Source organism: Pseudochaenichthys georgianus, unplaced genomic scaffold (assembly GCF_902827115.2).
Source record: "Pseudochaenichthys georgianus unplaced genomic scaffold, fPseGeo1.2 scaffold_657_arrow_ctg1, whole genome shotgun sequence".
NCBI classification, from domain to species: Eukaryota; Metazoa; Chordata; class Actinopteri; order Perciformes; family Channichthyidae; genus Pseudochaenichthys; species Pseudochaenichthys georgianus.
Window position 1 is genome coordinate 12,579 of NW_027263212.1, and position 22,422 is coordinate 35,000.

Here is a 22,422-nt window from a genome sequence, read left to right on the forward strand (position 1 = left end):
ATACCTGTACTTTCTACTTCTCACATGTTGAACTCAAATACCTGTACTTTCTACTTCTCACATGTTGAACTCAAATACCTGTACTTTCTACTTCTCTCATTCTCCAAACAGCTGGTTCCTTTAGTCTGAATGTGTGTTGGGGCGTGGTCATTATTCTTTAGAGTCACTGCGTGCCTATTGGTTGGAACACGATCCGTGTATCCATCACTTCCTGGTCTTCTCTAAAGAAGAGGGACCAATGGAAACGTTGTCATGTTGCCGTTGGTCACCATGGAAACATTCATTAGCTAACAATGACATTATTGTTCTATTGATATAAAGGGAGGTCAGGTACTCTTTAAAGCAGCTGCTAGCTATGGGTACTTTCTAATGAAGGACACTTCAAAGCCTCTTTACTTTGACTTGAGTAAAGAAGTTTAGTCAGTACTTCTACTTTCACCAGAGTATTTTTAAACAGGAGTATCTGTACTTCTACTTGAGTACAGGATGTGTGTACTTCTACTTGAGTACAGGATGTGTGTACTTCTTGAGTACATGATGTGTGTACTTCTACTTGAGTACAGGATGTGTGTACTTCTACTCGAGTAAAGGATGCGTGTACTTCTACTTGAGTAAGGGATGTGTGTACTTCTACTTGAGTACAGGATGTGTGTACTTCTACTCGAGTAAAGGATGCGTGTACTTCTACTTGAGTAAAAGATGTGTGTACTTCTACTTGAGTACAGGATGTGTGTACTTCTACTCGAGTAAAGGATGCGTGTACTTCTACTTGAGTAAGGGATGTGTGTACTTCTACTTGAGTAAGGGATGTGTGTACTTCTACTTGAGTAAAGGATGTGTGTACTTCTACTTGAGTACAGGATGTGTGTACTTCTTGAGTACAGGATGTGTGTACTTCTACTTGAGTACAGGATGTGTGTACTTCTTGAGTACAGGATGTGTGTACTTCTACTTGAGTAAAGGATGTGTGTACTTCTACTTGAGTAAAGGATATGTGTACTTTTACTCTCTCTGCTTCAGTACTTGAGTAAATGTTACTCTCCTCTTCCTGTCAGAGGGTGCCGGTTCGATGCCCGGCTCTCTGACTGATGTCATTAGGACGGACGTCTCTCTGAGGGGCGTCGTCCTCGCTGCCGCCGTCCGCTTCAACGACCAATCGAACGACGCCTTCCTCTTCAAACCGTCCGCCATCCTCCGAGCGCAGCGGCAGGTACGCAACCAGGTCACATGACCTACACTTCCTGTCCCCTAGTCTTTAAACCGGCTCCTTGTCTCTGAAGTGGTCTTCACAGTCTATGGTTCTGATTCACTGGTCCAGTGTCTCTGAGGCTCTGGTCCTGTCTGTCTCTGAGGCTCTGGTCCTGTCTGTCTCTGAGGTTCTGGTCCTGTCTGTCTCTGAGGCTCTGGTCCTGTGTCTCTGAGGTTCTGGTCCAGTCTGTCTCTGATTCACTGGTCCTGTGTCTCTGAGGTTCTGGTCCAGTGTCTCTGAGGTTCTGGTCCTGTGTCTCTGAGGTTCTGGTCCAGTGTCTCTGAGGCTCTGGTCCAGTGTCTCTGAGGTTCTGGTCCTGTCTGTCTCTGAGGCTCTGGTCCTGTCTGTCTCTGAGGCTCTGGTCCTGTCTGTCTCTGAGGCTCTGGTCCTGTCTGTCTCTGAGGCTCTGGTCCTGTCTGTCTCTGAGGTTCTGGTCCAGTGTCTCTGAGGCTCTGGTCCAGTGTCTCTGAGGTTCTGGTCCAGTATCTCTGAGGTTCTGGTCCTGTCTGTCTCTGAGGCTCTGGTCCAGTGTCTCTGAGGTTCTGGTCCAGTGTCTCTGAGGCTCTGGTCCTGTCTGTCTCTGAGGTTCTGGTCCAGTGTCTCTGAGGTTCTGGTCCAGTGTCTCTGAGGTTCTGGTCCTGTGTCTCTGAGGTTCTGCTCCTGTCTGTCTCTGAGGCTCTGGTCCTGTCTGTCTCTGAGGTTCTGGTCCAGTGTCTCTGAGGCTCTGGTCCAGTGTCTCTGAGGTTCTGGTCCAGTGTCTCTGAGGTTCTGGTCCTGTCTGTCTCTGAGGCTCTGGTCCAGTGTCTCTGAGGTTCTGGTCCTGTCTGTCTCTGAGGCTCTGGTCCTGTCTGTCTCTGAGGCTCTGGTCCTGTCTGTCTCTGAGGTTCTGGTCCAGTGTCTCTGAGGCTCTGGTCCAGTGTCTCTGAGGTTCTGGTCCAGTGTCTCTGAGGTTCTGGTCCTGTCTGTCTCTGAGGCTCTGGTCCAGTGTCTCTGAGGTTCTGGTCCTGTCTGTCTCTGAGGCTCTGGTCCTGTCTGTCTCTGAGGCTCTGGTCCAGTGTCTCTGAGGTTCTGGTCCTGTCTGTCTCTGAGGCTCTGGTCCTGTCTGTCTCTGAGGCTCTGGTCCAGTGTCTCTGAGGTTCTGGTCCAGTGTCTCTGAGGTTCTGGTGCTGTCTGTCTCTGAGGTTCTGGTCCTGTGTCTCTGAGGTTCTGGTCCAGTGTCTCTGAGGCTCTGGTCCAGTGTCTCTGAGGCTCTGGTCCAGTGTCTCTGAGGTTCTGGTCCAGTGTCTCTGAGGCTCTGGTCCAGTGTCTCTGAGGTTCTGGTCCTGTCTGTCTCTGAGGCTCTGGTCCAGTGTCTCTGAGGCTCTGGTCCAGTGTCTCTGAGGTTCTGGTCCAGTGTCTCTGAGGTTCTGGTCCTGTCTGTCTCTGAGGCTCTGGTCCTGTCTGTCTCTGAGGTTCTGGTCCTGTGGCTCTGAGGCTCTGGTCCAGTGTCTCTGAGGCTCTGGTCCTGTCTGTCTCTGAGGTTCTGGTCCTGTGTCTCTGAGGTTCTGGTCCAGTGTCTCTGAGGCTCTGGTCCAGTGTCTCTGAGGTTCTGGTCCTGTGTCTCTGAGGTTCTGGTCCAGTGTCTCTGAGGCTCTGGTCCAGTGTCTCTGAGGTTCTGGTCCTGTCTGTCTCTGAGGCTCTGGTCCTGTCTGTCTCTGAGGTTCTGGTCCTGTGTCTCTGAGGTTCTGGTCCTGTGTCTCTGAGGCTCTGGTCCAGTGTCTCTGAGGTTCTGGTCCTGTGTCTCTGAGGCTCTGGTCCAGTGTCTCTGAGGCTCTTGTCCAGTGTCTCTGAGGCTCTGGTCCAGTGTCTCTGAGGTTCTGGTCCAGTGTCTCTGAGGTTCTGGTCCTGTGTCTCTGAGGCTCTGGTCCAGTGTCTCTGAGGCTCTTGTCCAGTGTCTCTGAGGCTCTGGTCCAGTGTCTCTGAGGCTCTTGTCCAGTGTCTCTGAGGCTCTGGTCCAGTGTCTCTGAGGTTCTGGTCCTGTGTCTCTGAGGTTCTGGTCCAGTGTCTCTGAGGCTCTGGTCCAGTGTCTCTGAGGTTCTGGTCCTGTCTGTCTCTGAGGCTCTGGTCCTGTCTGTCTCTGAGGTTCTGGTCCTGTGTCTCTGAGGTTCTGGTCCTGTGTCTCTGAGGTTCTGGTCCTGTGTCTCTGAGGCTCTGGTCCAGTGTCTCTGAGGTTCTGGTCCTGTGTCTCTGAGGCTCTGGTCCAGTGTCTCTGAGGCTCTTGTCCAGTGTCTCTGAGGCTCTGGTCCAGTGTCTCTGAGGTTCTGGTCCAGTGTCTCTGAGGTTCTGGTCCAGTGTCTCTGAGGCTCTTGTCCAGTGTCTCTGAGGCTCTGGTCCAGTGTCTCTGAGGCTCTGGTCCAGTATCTCTGAGGCTCTGGTCCAGTGTCTCTGAGGTTCTGGTCCAGTGTCTCTGAGGCTCTGGTCCAGTGTCTCTGAGGTTCTGGTCCTGTCTGTCTCTGAGGCTCTGGTCCTGTCTGTCTCTGAGGTTCTGGTCCTGTGTCTCTGAGGTTCTGGTCCTGTGTCTCTGAGGCTCTGGTCCAGTGTCTCTGAGGTTCTGGTCCTGTGTCTCTGAGGCTCTGGTCCAGTGTCTCTGAGGCTCTTGTCCAGTGTCTCTGAGGCTCTGGTCCAGTGTCTCTGAGGTTCTGGTCCAGTGTCTCTGAGGTTCTGGTCCTGTGTCTCTGAGGCTCTGGTCCAGTGTCTCTGAGGCTCTTGTCCAGTGTCTCTGAGGCTCTGGTCCAGTGTCTCTGAGGCTCTTGTCCAGTGTCTCTGAGGCTCTGGTCCAGTGTCTCTGAGGTTCTGGTCCTGTGTCTCTGAGGTTCTGGTCCAGTGTCTCTGAGGCTCTGGTCCAGTGTCTCTGAGGTTCTGGTCCTGTCTGTCTCTGAGGCTCTGGTCCTGTCTGTCTCTGAGGTTCTGGTCCTGTGTCTCTGAGGTTCTGGTCCTGTGTCTCTGAGGCTCTGGTCCAGTGTCTCTGAGGTTCTGGTCCTGTGTCTCTGAGGCTCTGGTCCAGTGTCTCTGAGGCTCTTGTCCAGTGTCTCTGAGGTTCTGGTCCAGTGTCTCTGAGGTTCTGGTCCAGTGTCTCTGAGGCTCTTGTCCAGTGTCTCTGAGGCTCTGGTCCAGTGTCTCTGAGGCTCTGGTCCAGTGTCTCTGAGGCTCTGGTCCAGTGTCTCTGAGGCTCTGGTCCAGTGTCTCTGAGGTTCTGGTCCAGTGTCTCTGAGGCTCTGGTCCAGTTTCTCTGAGGCTCTGGTCCAGTGTCTCTGAGGTTCTGGTCCAGTGTCTCCGAGGCTCTGGTCCAGTGTCTCTGAGGCTCTGGTCCAGTGTCTCTGAGGTTCTGGTCCAGTGTCTCTGTGGTTCTGGTCCTGTCTGTCTCTGAGGCTCTGGTCCTGTCTGGCTCTGGTCCTGTGTCTCTGAGGTTCTGGTCCTGTGTCTCTGAGGCTCTGGTCCAGTGTCTCTGAGGCTCTGGTCCAGTGTCTCTGAGGTTCTGGTCCTGTCTGTCTCTGAGGTTCTGGTCCTGTGTCTCTGAGGTTCTGGTCCTGTGTCTCTGAGGCTCTGGTCCAGTGTCTCTGAGGCTCTGGTCCAGTGTCTCTGAGGTTCTGGTCCAGTGTGTCTGAGGTTCTGGTCCAGTGTGTCTGAGGTTCTGGTCCAGTGTGTCTGAGGTTCTGGTCCAGTGTCTGAGGCTCTGGTCCAGTGTCTCTGAGGCTCTGGTCCAGTGTCTCTGAGGCTCTGGTCCAGTTTCTATGAGGCTCTGGTCCAGTTTCTCTGAGGCTCTGGTCCAGTGTCTCTGAGGTTCTGGTCCAGTGTCTCTGAGGTTCTGGTCCTGTCTGTCTCTGAGGCTCTGGTCCTGTCTGGTCCTGTGTCTCTGAGGTTCTGGTCCTGTGTCTCTGAGGCTCTGGTCCAGTGTCTCTGAGGCTCTGGTCCAGTGTCTCTGAGGTTCTGGTCCTGTCTGTCTCTGAGGTTCTGGTCCAGTGTCTCTGAGGTTCTTGTCCTGTGTCTCTGAGGCTCTGGTCCTGTCTGTCTCTGAGGCTCTGGTCCAGTGTCTCTGAGGCTCTGGTCCAGTGTCTCTGAGGTTCTGGTCCAGTGTCTCTGAGGTTCTGGTCCAGTGTCTCTGAGGCTCTGGTCCAGTGTCTCTGAGGCTCTGGTCCAGTGTCTCTGAGGTTCTGGTCCAGTGTCTCTGAGGTTCTCTGAGGCTCTGGTCCAGTGTCTCTGAGGCTCTGGTCCAGTGTCTCTGAGGTTCTGGTCCAGTGTCTCTGAGGCTCTGGTCCAGTGTCTCTGAGGCTCTGGTCCAGTGTCTCTGAGGCTCTGGTCCAGTGTCTCTGAGGTTCTGGTCCAGTGTCTCTGAGGCTCTGGTCCAGTGTCTCTGAGGCTCTGGTCCAGTGTCTCTGAGGTTCTGGTCCAGTGTCTCTGAGGTTCTCTGAGGCTCTGGTCCAGTGTCTCTGAGGCTCTGGTCCAGTGTCTCTGAGGTTCTGGTCCTGTGTCTCTCAGGTTCTGGTCCAGTGTCTCTCAGGTTCTGGTCCAGTGTCTCTGAGGTTCTGGTCCAGTGTCTCTGAGGCTCTGGTCCAGTGTCTCTGAGGCTCTGGTCCAGTGTCTCTGAGGTTCTGGTCCAGTGTCTCTGAGGTTCTGGTCCAGTGTCTCTGAGGTTCTGGTCCAGTGTCTCTGAGGTTCTCTGAGGCTCTGGTCCAGTGTCTCTGAGGTTCTCTGAGGCTCTGGTCCAGTGTCTCTGAGGTTCTGGTCCAGTGTCTCTGAGGTTCTCTGAGGCTCTGGTCCAGTGTCTCTGGTCCAGTGTCTCTGAGGTTCTGGTCCAGTGTCTCTGAGGCTCTGGTCCTGTCTGTCTCTGAGGTTCTGGTCCTGTGTCTCTGAGGCTCTGGTCCAGTGTCTCTGAGGCTCTGGTCCAGTGTCTCTGAGGTTCTGGTCCTGTCTGTCTCTGAGGTTCTGGTCCTGTGTCTCTGAGGTTCTTGTCCAGTGTCTCTGAGGCTCTGGTCCAGTGTCTCTGAGGCTCTGGTCCAGTGTCTCTGAGGTTCTGGTCCTGTCTGTCTCTGAGGTTCTGGTCCTGTGTCTCTGAGGCTCTGGTCCAGTGTCTCTGAGGCTCTGGTCCAGTGTCTCTGAGGTTCTGGTCCTGTGTCTCTGAGGCTCTGGTCCAGTGTCTCTGAGGCTCTGGTCCAGTGTCTCTGAGGTTCTGGTCCTGTCTGTCTCTGAGGTTCTGGTCCTGTGTCTCTGAGGCTCTGGTCCAGTGTCTCTGAGGCTCTGGTCCAGTGTCTCTGAGGCTCTGGTCCTGTCTGTCTCTGAGGTTCTGGTCCAGTGTGTCTGAGGTTCTGGTCCAGTGTCTCTGAGGCTCTGGTCCAGTGTCTCTGAGGTTCTGGTCCAGTGTGTCTGAGGTTCTGGTCCAGTGTCTCTGAGGCTCTGGTCCTGTGTCTCTGAGGCTCTGGTCCTGTGTCTCTGAGGCTCTGGTCCTGTCTGTCTCTGAGGCTCTGGTCCAGTGTCTCTGAGGCTCTGGTCCAGTGTCTCTGAGGCTCTGGTCCAGTGTCTCTGAGGTTCTGGTCCAGTGTCTCTGAGGTTCTGGTCCAGTGTCTCTGAGGTTCTGGTCCAGTGTCTCTGAGGCTCTGGTCCAGTGTCTCTGAGGCTCTGGTCCAGTGTCTCTGAGGTTCTCTGAGGCTCTGGTCCAGTGTCTCTGAGGCTCTGGTCCAGTGTCTCTGAGGTTCTCTGAGGCTCTGGTCCAGTGTCTCTGAGGCTCTGGTCCAGTGTCTCTGAGGTGCTGGTCCAGTGTCTCTGAGGCTCTGGTCCAGTGTCTCTGAGGTTCTCTGAGGCTCTGGTCCAGTGTCTCTGAGGTTCTGGTCCTGTGTCTCTGAGGCTCTGGTCCAGTGTCTCTCAGGTTCTGGTCCAGTGTCTCTGAGGTTCTGGTCCAGTGTCTCTGAGGTTCTGGTCCAGTGTCTCTGAGGCTCTGGTCCAGTGTCTCTGAGGTTCTGGTCCAGTGTCTCTGAGGTTCTGGTCCAGTGTCTCTGAGGTTCTGGTCCAGTGTCTCTGAGGCTCTGGTCCAGTGTCTCTGAGGTTCTCTGAGGCTCTGGTCCAGTGTCTCTGAGGTTCTGGTCCAGTGTCTCTGAGGTTCTCTGAGGCTCTGGTCCAGTGTCTCTGAGGTTCTGGTCCAGTGTCTCTGAGGTTCTGGTCCAGTGTCTCTGAGGCTCTGGTCCAGTGTCTCTGAGGCTCTGGTCCAGTGTCTGAGGTTCTGGTCCAGTGTCTCTGAGGCTCTGGTCCAGTGTCTCTGAGGTTCTGGTCCTGTGTCTCTGAGGCTCTGGTCCAGTGTCTCTCAGGTTCTGGTCCAGTGTCTCTGAGGCTCTGGTCCAGTGTCTCTGAGGTTCTGGTCCAGTGTCTCTGAGGTTCTCTGAGGCTCTGGTCCTGTGTCTCTGAGGCTCTGGTCCAGTGTCTCTCAGGTTCTGGTCCAGTGTCTCTGAGGCTCTGGTCCAGTGTCTCTCAGGTTCTGGTCCAGTGTCTCTGAGGCTCTGGTCCAGTGTCTCTGAGGTTCTCTGAGGCTCTGGTCCTGTGTCTCTGAGGCTCTGGTCCAGTGTCTCTCAGGTTCTGGTCCAGTGTCTCTCAGGTTCTGGTCCAGTGTCTCTGAGGTTCTGGTCCTGTGTCTCTGAGGCTCTGGTCCAGTGTCTCTCAGGTTCTGGTCCAGTGTCTCTGAGGCTCTGGTCCAGTGTCTCTGAGGTTCTGGTCCAGTGTCTCTGAGGTTCTCTGAGGCTCTGGTCCTGTGTCTCTGAGGCTCTGGTCCAGTGTCTCTCAGGTTCTGGTCCAGTGTCTCTGAGGCTCTGGTCCAGTGTCTCTCAGGTTCTGGTCCAGTGTCTCTGAGGCTCTGGTCCAGTGTCTCTGAGGTTCTGGTCCTGTGTCTCTGAGGCTCTGGTCCAGTGTCTCTCAGGTTCTGGTCCAGTGTCTCTGAGGCTCTGGTCCAGTGTCTCTGAGGTTCTGGTCCAGTGTCTCTGAGGTTCTCTGAGGCTCTGGTCCAGTGTCTCTCAGGTTCTGGTCCAGTGTCTCTGAGGCTCTGGTCCAGTGTCTCTGAGGCTCTGGTCCAGTGTCTCTGAGGTTCTCTGAGGCTCTGGTCCTGTGTCTCTGAGGCTCTGGTCCAGTGTCTCTCAGGTTCTGGTCCAGTGTCTCTGAGGCTCTGGTCCAGTGTCTCTGAGGTTCTCTGAGGCTCTGGTCCTGTGTCTCTGAGGCTCTGGTCCAGTGTCTCTCAGGTTCTGGTCCAGTGTCTCTGAGGTTCTGGTCCAGTGTCTCTGAGGTTCTGGTCCAGTGTCTCTCAGGTTCTGGTCCAGTGTCTCTGAGGCTCTGGTCCAGTGTCTCTGAGGTTCTCTGAGGCTCTGGTCCTGTGTCTCTGAGGCTCTGGTCCTGTGTCTCTGAGGCTCTGGTCCAGTGTCTCTGAGGTTCTGGTCCAGTGTCTCTGAGGTTCTGGTCCAGTGTCTCTGAGGTTCTGGTCCCGTCTGTCTCTCAGGTGGTGAAGGGGCTTCGGTACGTCGTGGATTTGGAGATTTCCAGAACGCTGTGCCGGAAACGAGACCACAACCAGGATCTGTCCAGGTGTGACCTGCAGCCTGAGGGGTCCCTGAAGCAGGTGAGACATGTCCAACTCAAGGCCCGGGGGCCACATCCGGCCCGCGGCTTCACTTCCTGCGGCCCCACAAGAGCTTGCAAAGAATATAATATGTTTATTATACGGTTACATGCTACAGAAGCATAAACTACATTTCCCACAATGCATCTCAAATATGACTTTTCTCAGAATTTGCCTTTTTTTCTTCAAAATATGCATTTTTTTCATAGAATTCCGTTTTCTCAGAATTAGATTTTTATTTCAAAATGTCACTTCTATTTCTTTTTTCTCCAGAATTTGGCTTTTCTTTTTAAATCATTTTGGGACATACGCACTGAAGAGACTTGCCCTCGACTTCTGCTTTCAGACGTAGTTATTACCCTGTCCCATGATAATCCAATGCAGAGGCAATGATGTGATAGAATGCATTATTTTATATATATGATATATTTATATATGTATTTTTATATAGTCTTAAAGTTACAACCGGCCCTTTGAGTGCAGCCATAACGCTGATGTGGCCCGCGATGAAATGCAGTTTGACCCCCCGGTTTAGCGTCTCAGCTTCATTGGGAATGTCCCGTTGTGTCTTCCAGACGTTCGAGTGTCACACGGAGGTCTGGGTCGTCCCCTGGAGAAACGAGACCAGGACTCTGGAGATGGACTGTCAAACCTGATCTGTCCTCACCTGTCCTCATCCTCACCTGTCTCTCTCTAACCTGTCTCTCTCTCACCTGTCCTCATCCTCACCTGTCCTCATCCTCACCTGTCTCTCACTAACCTGTCTCTCTCTCACCTGTCCTCATCCTCACCTGTCCTCATCCTCACCTGTCTCTCACTAACCTGTCTCTCTCTCACCTGTCCTCATCCTCACCTCTCTCTCTCTCTCACACCTGTCTCTTTCTCACCTCTCTCTCTCTCTCTCACACCTGTCTCTCTCTAACCTGTCTCTCTCACCTGTCCTCATCCCTCACCTCTCTCTCTCACCTGTCTCTCTCACCTGTCCTCATCCTCACCTCTCTCTCTCACACCTGTCTCTTTCTCACCTCTCTCTCTCTCTCTCACCTGTCCTCATCCTCACCTCTCTCTCTCACCTGTCTCTCTCACCTGTCTCTCTCACCTGTCCTCATCCTCACCTCTCTCTCTCACCTGTCTCTCTCACCTGTCCTCATCCTCACCTCTCTCTCTCACCCACCTGTCCTCATCCTCACCTCTCTCTCTCACCTGTCTCTCTCACCTGTCTCTCTCATCCTCACCTCTCTCTCTCACCTGTCTCTCTCATCCTCACCTCTCTCTCTCTCTCTCACACCTGTCTCTCTCACCTGTCTCTCTCATCCTCACCTCTCTCTCTCTCACCTGTCTCTCTCATCCTCACCTCTCTCTCTCTCACCTGTCTCTCTCACCTGTCCTCATTCTCACCCTCACCTGTCTCTCTCTCTCACCTGTCTCTCTCACCTGTCCTCATTCTCACCCTCACCTGTCTCTCTCACCTGTCCTCATTCTCACCCTCACCTGTCCTCATTCTCACCCTCACCCCCTGTCCCCCCCCCCCCCCACCTGTCAGTCCAATAAAGCCCCTCCTCTCACAGCTGCTCGTCTCTTCTTTATCCCCTGCGCTCTGAGATATTAAAGAGGTCCTGTTCTTCTGTGGTGTGTCCATGAAGCGGGCGAGGCCCGGCGAGGCCCGACTATACCCTACGAAGCCGGGCGAGGCCCTGCAATGGAAATGCGCCATTAGTGTGTGTGTGAATATGGAGCACTCGCGCTCCTATTGGCTAGTGCTGCTAAGGGGCGGGACATCTTGAAGCGGTTGACCAATCACAACAGAGCAGAAATGTCTCTCTTATTGAACACACCACGGGACACTGTTGAGATCTGCATCAGGGTGAATACTTGAAAAGAAAGTTAATTATATTCTCGTGCAACCCGCGATGACAACGCTTCATATCTTCTATATTTACAGTCACAACAAAGTGGTTGGGTGTGAGGCCGATAAGAGGAGGCCGCCTCTCCCCTCTCGGGGGGGGGCCCCTGAGGGTCTCAAAGGTCCCGCCTCTCCCCTCTCGGGGGGGGGGGGGGGCCCTGAGGGTCTCAAAGGTCCCGCCTCTCCCCTCTCGGGGGGGGGGGGGGGCCCTGGGGGTCTCAAAGGTCCCCCCTCCCCCCTCTCGGGGGGGGGGGGGGGGGCCCCTGAGGGTCTCAAAGGTCCCGCCTCTCCCCTCTAGGGGGGGGGGGGGGGCCCTGAGGGTCTCAAAGGTCCCGCCTCTCCCCTCTCGGGGGGGGGGGGGGGCCCTGAGGGTCTCAAAGGTCCCGCCTCTCCCCTCTAGGGGGGGGGGGGGGGCCCTGAGGGTCTCAAAGGTCCCCGCCTCTCCCCTCTAGGGGGGGGGGGGGCCCTGAGGGTCTCAAAGGTCTTTGCTGACTGAGGGAATGAGTTGATCTGGTGAAAGAAAGCTTGAATGTGCTTTGTATTATCACCGGTCTCTTTCTGAGATGCCTCTAAAGGCTATCAGATTGAAACACGACTGAACTGGAAGATGAGATAAATGTGAAACTGAGTTAGTCTGCGTTGGAACATGACCTCAGTGTGGCGATAATGTGGTAGAGACAGAAGGTGCGTTAGTCTGGACCTCTTTCTCTTCAGATAACCTGATCCCACCTGTTGGACTGGGACACCTTAAAGACACCTGCTCTGCTCTCCGGCTTCAGAGGTGAGGCCGCACCTGCCTCTCTCTCTCAGGCAGGAGCCCACCTCTCACTGAGACCAGAGTCCTTCAGCAGAGCAGAGAGTCTGAGCTGAAGCAGCCGTTCATTGAACCGGGTCCTCAGGAGTCAGGAGAGTGAGATCTTGCTGACGTGGTGGATCTGAGCGGCGAACTCACATCGACTCAGTAACTTCGCTCAGTCATCACGTTTAGCTGAGGCTTTTCTCCAGAGCGACTCACAGTCAGTGCGTTCCACCAGGAAGACACAGAATCATAAAGTACATCAGGTTTCATAGAGCCAAACATCTCAAGTGCTGCTCAGCTGGCTTTAGAGGAGCCAGTCCTTTGTTAGTATATAAGTGCTTTGTTAGCAGTTCTATCCTCGAGGTGGAGTCGAGAGAGATGAGTGTTCAGTCTGGAAGGTGTGTGAGCTTTCTGCTGTCCTGATGTCAATGGGAGCTCGTTCCACCATCTTGGAGCCAGGACAGCAAACCCACGTGTTCCTGCTGATGGGAACTTGGGTCCCCCTCGCAGCGAGGGTGCAGCGAGTCGTCTGGCTGATGCAGAGCGGAGTGCACGTGCTGGGGTGCACGGTTTAACCATGTCCTGGATGTAGGAAGGGCCAGATCCATTCAGCATGGTACGCAAGCACCAGGGTCTGGAAGTGGATTCTAGCAGCTACCGGAAGCCAGTGGAGGGAGCGGAGGAGCGGGGGGGGAACATTCAGGAAGGATGAAGACGAGCCGCTGCATTCTGGGTGAGAGAGGTCGGAGGGTGCATGCAGGCAGACCAGCAGGAGGGAGCTGCAGTAGTCTAGTGAGGTGACGAGAGCCTGGACCAGAACCTGCTGGCTCTCTGGGTCAGCTGGGGACGCGTCCTCCTGATGCTGGAGAGCGTGGATCTGCAGCAGCGATGTTTGCAGTGAAGGACAGGTTGTTATCTGGGGTCTCAGAGTCCTTGCAGTCTGAGTCGGGGAGACAGCAGAGGGGCCGATGCTGATAGTCAGGTCAAGAGAGGACAATATTTACCCTGAAGGAAAAGCAGTTCAGTTTTGGCTGGGTCTCTGAGCGGGGACACATCACTGGGACACATCACAGAGACACATGGGACACATCACAGAGACACATGGGACACATCCCAGAGACACATGGGACACATCCCAGAGACACATGGGACACATCCCAGAGACACATCGGACACATCCCAGAGACACATCACAGAGACACATGGGACACATCACAGAGACACATGGGACACATCGCAGAGACACATGGGACACATCGCAGAGACACATGGGACACATCCCAGAGACACATCACAGAGACACATGGGACACATCACAGAGACACATCGCAGAGACACATGGGACACATCGCAGAGACACATGGGACACAACACAGAGACACATCCCAGGAGGATGTTGGTTTGTCGTGGATCCCTTTGGGGCCCCGTCTTAAGGGGGGGAGGCGCCATCTGGAGAGGGTCCATGCACCCCTCACCCTGCACGTACCCCACTGACATCCTCACCTCGTGCTTTACTGGTTTTGCACTCAATTAATTTGTTGATTTGAATGATTTGCTTAAATAAACATCTATTGTTAAACGTGGATCTGCTGTCTAGCTCACACACCTGAGACACAACACACGACACACGGATTAAATTAAAGGTTTTTATTTAAAAGAAGCTGCAACACACACACACACACACACACACACACACACACACACACACACCACACACACACACACACACACACACACACACACACACACACACACACACACACACACACACACACACACACACACACCACACACACACACACACACACACACACACACACACACACACACACACACACACACACACACACACACACACACACACACAGAGAGAGTGCAGCTCATCCTGAGAGGACGACATGCTAAATATCATGACTGCTAACATGCTAACGTGCTAACATCAGGGGTCATGCAGGCAGCAGGATGTCATAAGTAACGGAGGATGCACTTTAATAAACAACAACAAATGATCAGACGGTGAAGGCAGCATTAACGTTTCAAACGAAGCATGATTAAATATGGCTACACGGGTTAGCATAGCTCGCTACTGATAGCTACAATGCTAGCCAGCAGTTAGCATCTTAGTGCATGTTGTTCTCAGCAGGTCAGTGACATCACAGCCTCGGACACACCTGATTGGACAGAAGCTGAACACGCCTCGTTAGCATTAAAGAACAAGAAGAAGGTTCCTCTCGAGGTTCCTTTAACACTAGAACTGTTCCCTGACTTCAAACTACTCGGGAAGCAAAGCAGATACAAGCCCGACACACAGCTGCAGGAATGAGTCGGCATGTCGGAGAGATCCCATTGGACCAGAGATGCTGCCTTCAGGGTCGGGGGTAGGAATACGTAGTTGTGATTCTCAGGTCCTTGGCTCCCTCTGAGAGCCTGAGGAGGCGAGGAGCCCAAATGCTACTGAGCCGGAGTTTATCATTATCATTGGTCGAGCTCTTCCGGCGTCACATGCTGAGGTTTGTGTCGGGGGGGAACTTGCGCTTCTAAGTTATTGTGTTTGATTTTGTTTATTAAATATCTTCAACCTTCGGAGCTTCAGGATGGACTTCTCACTGGAACCGGGAATCGAGCCGCCGCGCGTCCACGACCCTCTGGACGCTCCCCTCTCTAGACCTGTGTGGGACGACACGAGAGCAACGTGATCACAGGGTACCAGCTGCAGCTGTGAGCATGGCAGGATGTGAGATGAAGAGCATCAGGCTGCTTGAGGCAGATGAAAGCTCTGTGATGGACATGATGACTCAGCCTCTGTGGAGAGAGGCATCAAGCATGCTCATTATGGAGAGAGGCACGAAGCATGCTCATTATGGAGAGAGGCATCAAGCATGCTCATTATGGAGAGAGACACCAAGCATGCTCATTATGGAGAGAGGCATCAAGCATGCTCATTATGGAGAGAGGCATCAAGCATGCTCATTATGGAGAGAGGCATCAAGCATGCTCATTATGGAGAGAGACACCAAGCATGCTCATTCCTGACGTGGAGCTAATCTGAAGTACACATTGAATACTGCTTTCTATTCCTCCATCTTGTGACTGTGTGACTCCCTCTCTTGATATCAGCATGTGAAGGACACTGTGAAGGACACTGTGAAGGACACTGTGAAGGAACTAGTCTCTGTATGTGATGACTCCTTCCCTTCTGAAGAGGCTCGAGCCGGGGACCAGGAGAGTTCTCCACCCACCTTGCTGAGGTCCAGCTTGGCGATGTAGTTCGAGCGGAAGGATCCGAGGTACAGAGAGCCCTGGTGCTCGTGCACCTCACTGATGTATCCCGCCACCAGGCCTCCAGGGTCGTGGAAGCTGCGAGAACACACACCTCCATCATGGAGCTCTGCCACCAGGCTGTAGGGGGGGGAGAACTTCATCAGGACCTCAGGGCTGAAGAGCTGAGGGCAGACAACATACTGTCAACAACAACACACTGTAAACAACAACACTGGGAGAAACAGCTGGGACTACTTTCTCTGTAAACAACAACATGAGTGAAGTTATTTAACTAAACTAATTATATTCAGACTAAAATTAAACATATAAAATCCAAAAACTAAATGTGTAAAACTTAAACTAAACAAAATGTAAAAAATATATATATTGGAAAATGAAACTAAATGTGAACACAATTTAAATAATAAAAGAATATATAAAAACTAAATATTTTGGATTCCGAATATTAAAAAAGGTAAACCAATGGAGGACAACATGTTGAGACTGAGAGCGGACCTTGAAGATGAACTTCTTGATCCAGGGCCTCTGGGACAGGAAGTCCATGGCGGAGAACCCGGGGTTCGGCCGCACCGATGACATGGCCACCCAGTACCCCCCCCCGGAGCTGGGCCGGATGTTATCCGGGAACCCAGGGAGGTTCTCCACAAACGTGTCCATCCCCCCTTTGTTCAGACCCGCCACATGCACTCTGTGGGAGGAGAGCGCACGTTAGACGGGGGTGCCAACCTTTGAGTTCAGCTTGGAGTGAGATTTTTTGTTGGGGGGGGGTGAACCAAATGCCGAAACTTCCATGTGTCCAGTGTTACAAACATATTTACATAAAATGGACAAACATATCTTGACAGGGATTAACTTGACGTTTCCTAGAGGGTCCCAAGGCCGTAACCATGGAGACCAACATCTGAATACTAATTTCCTGCCATCCTAAAGGAAAATAAAGGTCGGTGAGTTACCTGCGGATCCGGGCCATGGTGGTCTCCGCCACCAGCACTGACTCCTCGTCAGGGAGCAGCTGGATCCCGTTGGGGAACCGGAGGTTCTCCATCACCACCGTCAGCTCCCGGGTCTCCAGGTCCAGCTCCAGAACCCTGAGAACACAGAACGGGCTCTTATTAGGAAACACCGGCAGGAAATGGCAGAGCAACAGAGGCTCTTATTGTGAGCCAGAGATAGAACCACAGTAGAACCAGAGATAGAACCACAGTAGAACCAGAGATAGAACCACAGTAGAACCAGAGATAGAACCACAGTAGAACCAGAGATAGAACCAGAGATAGAACCACAGTAGAACCACAGTAGAACCAGAGATAGAACCACAGTAGAACCAGAGATAGAACCAGAGATAGAACCACAGTAGAACCAGAGATAGAACCACAGTAGAACCAGAGATAGAACCACAGTAGAACCAGAGATAGAACCACAGTAGAACCAGAGATAGAACCAGAGATAGAACCACAGTAGAACCAGAGATAGAACCACAGTAGAACCAAAGATAGAACCACAGTAGAACCAGAGATAGAACCACAGTAGAACCAGAGATAGAACCAGAGATAGAACCACAGTAGAACCAGAGATAGAACCACAGTAGAACCAGAGATAGAACCACAGTAGAACCAGAGATAGAACCACAGTAGAGCCAGAGACAGAACAACAGTAGAACCAGAGATAGAACCAGAGATAGAACCAGAGATAGAACCAGAGTAGAACCAGAGTAGAACCACAGTAGAACCACAGTAGAACCAGAGTAGAACCAGAGTAGAACCACAGTAGAACCAGAGTAGAACCAGAGTAGAACCACAGTAGAACCAGAGTAGAACCAGAGATAGAACCACAGTAGAACCAGAGTAGAACCAGAGTAGAACCACAGTAGAACCACAGTAGAACCAGAGATAGAACCCACCTCCCGTCGGCCGTGGCCTCCATCAGCAGCTGCAGGTAGTCCCTGCGCTGCCACCTGCTGCTCGAGTCGGTGAAGAACAGCTTCCTGCCGTCTCGCGTCACTGTGATGTCATTAATGAAGGACAGCTTCCTGCCGGCCACCAGCTGACCGCCCGACACCAGGCGAGTGGACTCCCCTGGGAGCAGAGGAGGAGCAGTGAGGAGCAGAGGAGGAGCAGAGGAGGAGCAGAGAACAGGAGGAGCAGTGAGGAGCAGAGGAGGAGCAGAGAGGAGCAGAGGAGGAGCAGAGGAGGAGCAGTGAGGAGCAGAGGAGGAGCAGTGAGGAGCAGAGGAGGAGCAGAGAGGAGCAGAGGAGGAGCAGAGGAGGAGCAGTGAGGAGCAGAGGAGGAGCAGAGAGGAGCAGAGGAGGAGCAGAGAGGAGCAGTGAGGAGCAGAGGAGGAGCAGTGAGGAGCAGAGGAGGAGCAGAGAGGAGCAGTGAGGAGCAGAGAGGAGCAGAGGAGGAGCAGTGAGGAGCAGAGAGGAGCAGAGGAGGAGGAGAGGAGGAGCAGTGAGGAGCAGAGGAGGAGCAGAGAGGAGGAGAGGAGGAGCAGTGAGGAGCAGAGGAGGAGCAGAGGAGGAGCAGTGAGGAGCAGAGGAGGAGCAGTGGAGGAGCAGAGAGGAGCAGAGGAGGAGCAGAGAGGAGCAGTGAGGAGCAGAGAGGAGCAGAGGAGGAGCAGAGAGGAGCAGAGGAGGAGCAGAGAGGAGCAGTGAGGAGCAGAGAGGAGCAGAGGAGGAGGAGAGGAGGAGCAGTGAGGAGCAGAGGAGGAGCAGAGAGGAGGAGAGGAGGAGCAGTGAGGAGCAGAGGAGGAGCAGAGGAGGAGCAGTGAGGAGCAGAGGAGGAGCAGTGAGGAGCAGAGGAGGAGCAGAGAGGAGCAGTGAGGAGCAGTGAGGAGCAGAGGAGGAGCAGAGGAGGAGCAGAGGAGGAGCAGTGAGGAGCAGAGAGGAGCAGAGGAGGAGCAGAGAGGAGCAGAGGAGGAGCAGTGAGGAGCAGAGAGGAGCAGAGGAGGAGCAGAGAGGAGCAGAGGAGGAGCAGAGAGGAGCAGAGGAGGAGCAGAGAGGAGCAGTGAGGAGCAGTGAGGAGCAGAGGAGGAGCAGAGGAGGAGCAGTGAGGAGCAGAGGAGGAGCAGAGAGGAGCAGAGGAGGAGCAGAGAGGAGCAGAGGAGGAGCAGAGAGGAGCAGTGAGGAGCAGAGCTACAGGAGGAGCAGAGCTACAGGAGGAGGGAGTAAACATGTGTCTCTCAGTGTGACCTCTGACCTGTGGAGGGGTTGACCTCGAACACCCCCAGGTAGGCGTCCGCGACAAACAGCGTCCCGTTTGGACCCGCCCGGATCCCCAGGGGCCGCCCACAGCTGGGCTCCTGCTCCCTGGAGCCTGAACACATCACACATCATACAGCTGGAGCCTGAACGCATCACACATCATACAGCTGGAGCCTGAACGCATCACACATCATACAGCTGGAGCCTGAACGCATCACACATCACACATCATACAGCTGGAGCCTGAACGCATCACACATCATACAGCTAGAGCCTGAACGCATCACACATCATACAGCTGGAGCCTGAACGCATCACACAGCTGGAGCCTGAACACATCACACATCATACAGCTGGAGCCTGAACGCATCACACAGCTGGAGCCTGAACACATCACACATCATACAGCTGGAGCCTGAACACATCACACATCATACAGCTGGAGCCTGAACACATCATACAGCTGGAGCCTGAACGCATCACACATCATACAGCTGGAGCCTGAACGCATCACACATCATACAGCTGGAGCCTGAACGCATCACACATCACACATCATACAGCTGGAGCCTGAACGCATCACACATCATACAGCTAGAGCCTGAACGCATCACACATCATACAGCTGGAGCCTGAACGCATCACACAGCTGGAGCCTGAACACATCACACATCACACAGCTGGAGCCTGAACACATCACACATCATACAGCTGGAGCCTGAACACATCACACAGCTGGAGCCTGAACACATCACACATCATACAGCTGGAGCCTGAACGCATCACACAGCTGGAGCCTGAACACATCACACATCTGGAGCCTGAACACATCATACAGCTGGAGCCTGAACACATCACACAGCTGGAGCCTGAACACATCACACATCTGGAGCCTGAACACATCATACAGCTGGAGCCTGAACACATCACACAGCTGGAGCCTGAACACATCACACAGCTGGAGCCTGAACACATCATACAGCTGGAGCCTGAACGCATCATACAGCTGGAGCCTGAACGCATCATACATCTGGAGCCTGAACACATCATACAGCTGGAGCCTGAACGCATCATACAGCTGGAGCCTGAACGCATCATACAGCTGGAGCCTGAACGCATCATACATCTGGAGCCTGAACACATCATACAGCTGGAGCCTGAACGCATCATACATCTGGAGCCTGAACACATCACACATCACACAGCTGGAGCCTGAACGCATCATACAGCTGGAGCCTGAACACATCACACATCACACAGCTGGAGCCTGAACGCATCATACAGCTGGAGCCTGAACACATCACACATCTGGAGCCTGAACGCATCACACAGCTGGAGCCTGAACACATCACACAGCTGGAGCCTGAACGCATCATACAGCTGGAGCCTGAACGCATCACACAGCTGGAGCCTGAACGCATCACACAGCTGGAGCCTGAACGCATCACACAGCTGGAGCCTGAACGCATCACACAGCTGGAGCCTGAACACATCACACATCACACAGCTGGAGCCTGAACGCATCACACAGCTGGAGCCTGAACACATCACACAGCTGGAGCCTGAACACATCACACAGCTGGAGCCTGAACGCATCACACATCATACAGCTGGAGCCTGAACGCATCACACAGCTGGAGCCTGAACGCATCACACAGCTGGAGCCTGAACGCATCACACAGCTGGAGCCTGAACGCATCACACAGCTGGAGCCTGAACGCATCACACAGCTGGAGCCTGAACACATCACACAGCTGGAGCCTGAACACAGCTGGAGCCTGAACACATCACACAGCTGGAGCCTGAACACATCATACAGCTGGAGCCTGAACGCATCACACAGCTGGAGCCTGAACACATAACACAGCTGGAGCCTGAACACATCACACATCACACAGCTGGAGCCTGAACGCATCACACAGCTGGAGCCTGAACACATCACACAGCTGGAGCCTGGAGCCTGAACACATCACACATCACACAGCTGGAGCCTGAACACATCACACAGCTGGAGCCTGAACACATCACACATCATACAGCTGGAGCCTGAACACATCACACATCATACAGCTGGAGCCTGAACGCATCACACAGCTGGAGCCTGAACACATCACACATCATACAGCTGGAGCCTGAACACATCACACAGCTGGAGCCTGAACACATCACACATCATACAGCTGGAGCCTGAACGCATCACACATCATACAGCTGGAGCCTGAACACATCACACAGCTGGAGCCTGAACACATCACACATCACACATCACACAGCTGGAGCCTGAACACATCACACAGCTGGAGCCTGAACGCATCACACAGCTGGAGCCTGAACACATCATACAGCTGGAGCCTGAACACATCACACAGCTGGAGCCTGAACACATCACACAGCTGGAGCCTGAACACATCACACATCATACAGCTGGAGCCTGAACGCATCACACAGCTGGAGCCTGAACACATCACACAGCTGGAGCCTGAACACATCACACAGCTGGAGCCTGAACACATCACACAGCTGGAGCCTGAACGCATCACACAGCTGGAGCCTGAACACATCACACAGCTGGAGCCTGAACACATCACACAGCTGGAGCCTGAACACATCACACATCATACAGCTGGAGCCTGAACGCATCACACAGCTGGAGCCTGAACACATCATACAGCTGGAGCCTGAACACATCACACAGCTGGAGCCTGAACACATCACACATCATACAGCTGGAGCCTGAACGCATCACACATCATACAGCTGGAGCCTGAACACATCACACAGCTGGAGCCTGAACACATCACACATCACACAGCTGGAGCCTGAACGCATCACACAGCTGGAGCCTGAACACATCACACAGCTGGAGCCTGAACACATCACACATCACACAGCTGGAGCCTGAACACATCACACATCACACAGCTGGAGCCTGAACACATCACACAGCTGGAGCCTGAACACATCATACAGCTGGAGCCTGAACACATCACACAGCTGGAGCCTGAACACATCACACAGCTGGAGCCTGAACACATCACACAGCTGGAGCCTGAACACATCACACAGCTGGAGCCTGAACACATCACACATCATACAGCTGGAGCCTGAACGCATCACACAGCTGGAGCCTGAACACATCACACATCACACAGCTGGAGCCTGAACGCATCACACATCATACAGCTGGAGCCTGAACGCATCACACATCATACAGCTGGAGCCTGAACACATCACACAGCTGGAGCCTGAACACATCACACATCATACAGCTGGAGCCTGAACGCATCACACAGCTGGAGCCTGAACACATCACACAGCTGGAGCCTGAACACATCACACAGCTGGAGCCTGAACACATCACACAGCTGGAGCCTGAACACATCACACAGCTGGAGCCTGAACGCATCATACAGCTGGAGCCTGAACGCATCACACATCATACAGCTGGAGCCTGAACACATCACACATCATACAGCTGGAGCCTGAACACATCACACATCACACAGCTGGAGCCTGAACACATCACACAGCTGGAGCCTGAACGCATCACACAGCTGGAGCCTGAACGCATCACACAGCTGGAGCCTGAACACATCACACATCACACAGCTGGAGCCTGAACACATCACACGGTTGATCCTCACCACAGGGAAGCTTCCCCAGCCGCGTCAGCGTGTGAACCCTTCGCCCAATCAGCTTCACGATCTTCCCGTCAGCTGTTCCTGCAAACAGCACATCTACACACACACACACACACACACACACACACACACACACACGCACACACAAAGTTTCTCAATACTTTAATTTCCCTTCCTCGACTCCTATCCTCGATACTTAGTCCCGCCCACAGGAGATGCGAGCGGAGGACCGAGGAGAGAGGAGGGGAGCCGAGGAGAGAGGAGAGGACCGAGGAGGGGAACCGAGGAGAGAGAAGGGGACCGAGGAGAGAGGAGGGGAACCGAGGACCGAGGAGGGGAACCGAGGAGAGAGGAGGGGAACCGAGGACCGAGGAGGGGAGCCGAGGAGAGAGGAGGGGAACCGAGGAGAGAGGAGGGGAACCGAGGAGAGAGGAGGGGAACCGAGGACCGAGGAGGGGAACCGAGGAGAGAGGAGGGGAACCGAGGAGAGAGGAGGGGAACCGAGGAGAGAGGAGGGGAACCGAGGAAGGGGAACCGAGGAGAGAGGAACCGAGGAGAGAGGAGGGGAACCGAGGAGAGAGGAGGGGAACCGAGGACCGAGGAGGGGAACCGAGGACCGAGGAGGGGAACCGAAGACCGAGGAGGGGGACCGAGGAGGGGAACCGAGGACCGAGGAGGGGAACCGAGGAGAGAGGAGGGGACCGAGGAGGGGAACCGAGAGG

General features: G+C 53.8%; 2 protein-coding genes across 2 annotated transcripts in view; one reads left to right on the forward strand and one right to left on the reverse strand.

Annotated features, from left to right (window-relative positions):
* Positions 1–1,030: 1,030 nt before the first annotated feature.
* Positions 1,031–10,319, forward strand: LOC117443689 (cystatin-F-like). The gene is made up of 3 exons (XM_034079593.2): positions 1,031–1,210; positions 8,757–8,876; positions 9,452–10,319. Exons 1-3 carry the CDS (start codon positions 1,070–1,072, stop codon positions 9,530–9,532), a joined length of 342 nt encoding a protein of 113 aa, XP_033935484.1. The 5' UTR covers positions 1,031–1,069; the 3' UTR covers positions 9,533–10,319.
* Positions 10,320–13,372: 3,053 nt separating this feature from the next.
* apmap (adipocyte plasma membrane associated protein) overlaps positions 13,373–22,422 on the reverse strand; it is an 11,092-nt gene continuing 2,042 nt past the window's right edge. The window contains exons 2-8 of the mRNA XM_034079591.2: positions 21,704–21,853; positions 18,055–18,171; positions 16,761–16,935; positions 15,814–15,948; positions 15,356–15,548; positions 14,818–15,021; positions 13,373–14,245 (exon numbers count right to left, since the gene is read on the reverse strand). Coding sequence (XP_033935482.1) covers positions 14,240–14,245; positions 14,818–15,021; positions 15,356–15,548; positions 15,814–15,948; positions 16,761–16,935; positions 18,055–18,171; positions 21,704–21,853 — 980 coding nt within the window. The 3' untranslated portion in view covers positions 13,373–14,239. The remainder of the gene's footprint in view (positions 14,246–14,817; positions 15,022–15,355; positions 15,549–15,813; positions 15,949–16,760; positions 16,936–18,054; positions 18,172–21,703; positions 21,854–22,422) is intronic.

Excerpts from the sequence above, each read along its gene's own strand:
- LOC117443689 (XM_034079593.2), top strand. The coding sequence starts at position 1,070 with ATGCCCGGCTCTCTGACTGATGTCATTAGGACGGACGTCTCTCTGAGG. Across the intron at positions 1,211-8,756 it reads TCCTCCGAGCGCAGCGGCAG|GTGGTGAAGGGGCTTCGGTA; the intron begins GTACGCAACCAG and ends TCTGTCTCTCAG. Across the intron at positions 8,877-9,451 it reads CTGAGGGGTCCCTGAAGCAG|ACGTTCGAGTGTCACACGGA; the intron begins GTGAGACATGTC and ends TGTGTCTTCCAG.